The sequence below is a fragment of the Sinocyclocheilus anshuiensis genome, unplaced genomic scaffold (assembly GCF_001515605.1).
Source record: "Sinocyclocheilus anshuiensis isolate Anshui unplaced genomic scaffold, SAMN03320099.WGS_v1.1 scaffold250, whole genome shotgun sequence".
Lineage (NCBI taxonomy): Eukaryota > Metazoa > Chordata > Actinopteri > Cypriniformes > Cyprinidae > Sinocyclocheilus > Sinocyclocheilus anshuiensis.
This window is the reverse complement of record NW_015547652.1, coordinates 73,101-74,269: the sequence shown is the minus strand read 5'-3', so window position 1 is coordinate 74,269 and position 1,169 is coordinate 73,101. Positions and strand designations below refer to the sequence as shown.

Genomic DNA, 1,169 nt, shown 5'->3' with positions numbered 1-1,169 from the left:
ATCTTCTTTATGCACCAAGAGCTTGTAACACTCCAAAGAGAAAGTGGCATTAAACAGCTTGAAAGATCAAAGACAATTTTTAACTCCGACTGGATTCATCTGAAAGAAAGTCATATACACCTAGGATGCCTCGGGGGTGAGTAAAACACAACCTAATTTTCATTTTTGGGTGAACTAACCCTTTAAGTGAACATTTTAGTCATTTTGTTGTTTTTTGTCATTTGTATTAATCCATAGTTTTTTTGTTTTTAAATAAATAGTCATGAATGCAGATGAATAATCGCTGAGTCTCCTTTAAAGTTCAGCTACAAGTCAATTCACTGACTTTTTCTAACTAAAGTTTTCTTAGTTAAGAACATGGGTCGCAGCTCTTCATTCTGAACTCTCAAAGTGCATTAGATAGAATAATGTAACTTTAAAATGTAAAAAAAAAAAAATTCTTTCCCAATTCTTTTCTTTTTGTGGTAAATATCGTATCGTGAGCTTCATATCGCGATATTACCGCATCGTGAAATTTTGATATGGTCACATCCCTATTTATTACAGAAGTGTATGCTCTCTTTGTGCACTGTGTCCATCACCAGTGCGGTGCATGTCTGTAGCGTGGTCTTTATTCTGTCTTAGGGAGCAGCTAAGATGCTTCTGGACTCGGAGCAGCACCCGGGACAGCTGAAGGTGTGTGTGTGTGTGTGTGTGTGTGCAGAAGCTGCTCCAGTACCGAGCGGCTCCTAAAGTGATGCGCTGCATGACGAACACGCCGGTGGTGGTGCGCGAGGGAGCGACGGTTTACGCCACAGGAACTCACGCTGAGGTGGAGGACGGGAAGCTCCTGGAGCAGCTGATGGCCAGCGTGGGCTTCTGCACCGAAGTGGAGGAGGATCTGATCGATGCCGTGACGGGCCTCAGCGGCAGCGGACCTGCTTACGTGAGCGTTTATCCCAGAAACCACTGCAACAACATACTGCACTGATTTTAATGTAGATAGACTACAGCTCAAAAGAGTGGAATAAATCAAATGTTTAGAAGGAAGTCTCTTCTGCTCACCAATGCTGCATTTATTTGATCAAAAATGTTAAAAATAGTGAAATATTATTGCAATGTAAAACGGCTGTTTTCTATGTGAATATCTGTTAAACTGTAATTTATTTCTGTGATGCGCAGCTGTATTT

The 1,169-nt window shown here is 41.3% G+C and overlaps 1 protein-coding gene across 1 annotated transcript in view; it reads left to right on the top strand.

The window, feature by feature from the left end:
• LOC107702027 (pyrroline-5-carboxylate reductase 2) overlaps positions 1-1,169 on the top strand; it is a 13,985-nt gene that overhangs the window by 4,249 nt on the left and 8,567 nt on the right. The window contains 1 exon segment of the mRNA XM_074187063.1: positions 704-931. Within this exon segment, the coding sequence (XP_074043164.1) occupies positions 704-931 (228 nt within the window).